At 40.7% G+C, this 2,926-nt stretch overlaps 1 protein-coding gene across 1 annotated transcript; it reads right to left on the bottom strand.

Annotated features, from left to right (window-relative positions):
* Window positions 1-1,168: 1,168 nt before the first annotated feature.
* sptssb (serine palmitoyltransferase, small subunit B) lies at window positions 1,169-2,519 on the bottom strand. The gene has a single exon (XM_085989449.1). The coding sequence runs from the start codon at window positions 2,489-2,491 to the stop codon at window positions 2,258-2,260; it is 234 nt and encodes a 77-aa protein (XP_085845575.1). The 5' UTR covers window positions 2,492-2,519; the 3' UTR covers window positions 1,169-2,257.
* Between the last annotated feature and the right edge of the window lie 407 nt (window positions 2,520-2,926).

The raw sequence follows: 2,926 nt of genomic DNA, 5'->3' as shown, positions 1-2,926 counted from the left end.
TCTGCCCACCTGGGGCTCTCTTGCCGTGTCGGAGCTCCGAGTAGAACGCTTATTTTGGAAGTCTTGTATCGGACATGCGGATGATGTGACCCATCCATCGGAGCTGATCGAGCGTGGTCAAGGCTTCGAAGCTGGGGATGTTGGCCTGAGCGAGAACACTTACATTGGTGCACCTATCCTGCCAATGGATTTGCAGGATCTTGCGGAGGCAACATTGGTGGTACCTCTCCAGTGCTTTGAGGTGCCTGCTGTAAATGGTCCATGTCTCTGAGGCATACAGGAGGGCGGGTATCACTGCTGCTCTGTAGACCATCCACCCATATAATCACATCCACAATGGGTTTCGGCTGTACCTTTATGTGCTCCTAACCCATCCAACATTTCAACGCTGCTTCACTGCTTTCAACAAAGGGTGGCATATAACAGAGACCTTGAGTGCATTTGAACAGGTCATGCTGGAATTTATTGCCATGGAAAGAGCAGGGAAGGGCAGAGTCTAAAACCACCACCCAAACTCAGGGTATTAATTCTGTTCATTTCTTTGCTTATGCATGTATTGCTCCAAGACATACACCTAGTCACACAAGATATATATTTTTTATTCGTCCCTGGGATGTGGGCGTCACTGGCAAGGCCAGCATTTATTGCCCATCCCTAATTGCGTTGGGAAGGTGGTGGTGAGTTGCCTTCTTGAACCGCTGCAGTCCTTGTGGCGACGGTACTCCCACAGTGCTGTTAGGTAGGGAGTTCCAGGATTTTGACCCAACGACGATGAAGGAACGGCGATATATTTCCAAGTCAGGATGGTGTGTGACTTGGAGGGGAACTTGCAGGTGGTGGTGTTCCCATGAGCCTGCTGCCCTTGTCCTTCTAGATGGTAGAGGTCGCGGGTTTGAGAGGTGCTGTCGAAGATGCCTTGGCGAGTTGCTGCAGTGCATCTTGTAGATGGTACACACTGTAGTCACGGTTCGCCAATGGTGGAGGGAGTGAGTTGGAAGAAGAACAGACCACCTGTACACAGACAGAGATTGAGACCATTTTACCCTCTGCTTGTTCTTGCATTCGCAGCTACAAAGGAGGAAGAACTGAATATAAATGTATCAAATTATTGTGAAATGAGAAAGCTGATATTTTAAACAAACTTTATTGAAAATCCATAATGTATAACCATCAATTTTCCTGAGTAATACTGAGTTCATTTGCAATGCATTTATTTGGACAATAGGCACAGAGCTTATGCAACAAATATTCCACTGGATCTGATTTGGTTAATTATTCCCAGCATAAGGATAATAGTGGAATACTTTAAGCAGACCTTAGTTGCATACAAGGTTTTCATATGGCAAGCTACCTCATGGTTTATTGGCAAAGTATCCATCTACTGTTTCCTTGTCCAATAGCATTTCCTATAACGGGAGTATAGTGCCATAGAGTATAATACATGGAAGCACATTTTCATGCATTGCTGTAAAACAGAATTTTAAAAGGGCATTTTAAGATGTTTCTAAGTTTCTTTATAATCAGCCTAGCATTGAGTCAATTTAATTGCAAAAAAGCCTCCCTACATATAGATAAATATATCTATATATCTCAATTTTTCTTTGCAAGTAGCTAGAATCATTAAAGAGAAGCCCCTGAATTTTAACACCAAGCAGCAACATTGTTATAGTACCCAGATGTCACCTTTTGTGTTATGGCCTGATATGTTTGAGCTGTCACATAAATTAACATTTGTTTGTCCTTCACGATTTGTTCAGTTTGAGACAATCAGATTCAAAGCCACGAGTCACTTACACAAATAAGTCTTAGCAAATGGAATCTTTTTCTTAAAAAAAACTAAAATGTAACTGTAGCATTACAATAAAAGGTCTACATAAAACACAAATAGAGAAGGTAGTGGATGTGAACTATTTGTCAGAATTGAATTTAGACAAATACAAGATTTGATGAGTAAATATTTAAGCCCCATGGCTATTGTTCCCAGTGGCTATTATATTATTGCTAGTTTCACACTGAAGTGACATTTCAGTTAGCTCGTGACTGTGGATTCCTAACTTGAACTACTGTACGCTTTCTTTTTTTATATATAGAATGCCATTTATTGCATTATTTGGATCACAAGATGACTGAGGTGCAAAAGAAATAAGACTGCAGACAGGAAGCAAGTTCAAAACCCATTGCAGAGTTGTCAGCAAGTCCATAGATTCACAGGATTTTTTCTTTTAAAAAAAGTCTTGATATTTACAATCATTATAGGTTAAGTCATGATGGCAACTGTGCTTTCAGGCTGGCCCGCTCCTAGGCCAGAAAAGAACTCCAGTGCCAGATGAATGTGAATGGGAATGAAGACATATGCTGTATATAGAACCAGTGCCACGATAATGAGCAAAACAGAATTGAAAACGGTCTGTTCCCAGGGCTCCAGCACATAGCTGCATGTAATAAGCAGGTATTGGTAATACAGCCAGGACAGGGTTTCCTTCACGCCCATATTTCTCACTTTGTTTGTGAGCAGAGGAAAGTTTACCTAAATAAAGAGAGAATTAAATTAGGATAAAAGCCACAGATAAATGCAACACTTGTGATTGCTGCTTTACCTTTGCACGATTGAAAAACTTTCCAGTGTCACATCAAATTTCTTGAAAATTAACTAGGGAAAATAAAGACTATTTACACAAGACATTTCTAAGAGCAATCCAAATAGGTTAAAGTATTTTACTGGTTTAAAAAAAATCCCAACCATAGCACACCCATTTCCTGCAGCTGTATTACTCAATATTTCAAATTTGGAATCCTAGTTAATACCCAGAATCATCCTGCTCAATAGAATAGAAGGTGGAGGATTCAAAAGATAGGGAGCCTTTGTGCAATTGAACCCATTCTACAAACGGCCACTTTGAAACACTTTGGGAAGTATTCCGCCATG

This window comes from Somniosus microcephalus, chromosome 6, assembly GCF_052327205.1.
Source record: "Somniosus microcephalus isolate GS21.2 chromosome 6, FLI_Smic_1.0, whole genome shotgun sequence".
Lineage (NCBI taxonomy): Eukaryota > Metazoa > Chordata > Chondrichthyes > Squaliformes > Somniosidae > Somniosus > Somniosus microcephalus.
This window is presented reverse-complemented; position numbering and strand designations above follow the sequence as displayed.

Coding starts and splice junctions, on each gene's coding strand:
- sptssb (XM_085989449.1), bottom strand. CDS start 2,491: ATGGGCGTGAAGGAAACCCTGTCCTGGCTGTATTACCAATACCTGCTT.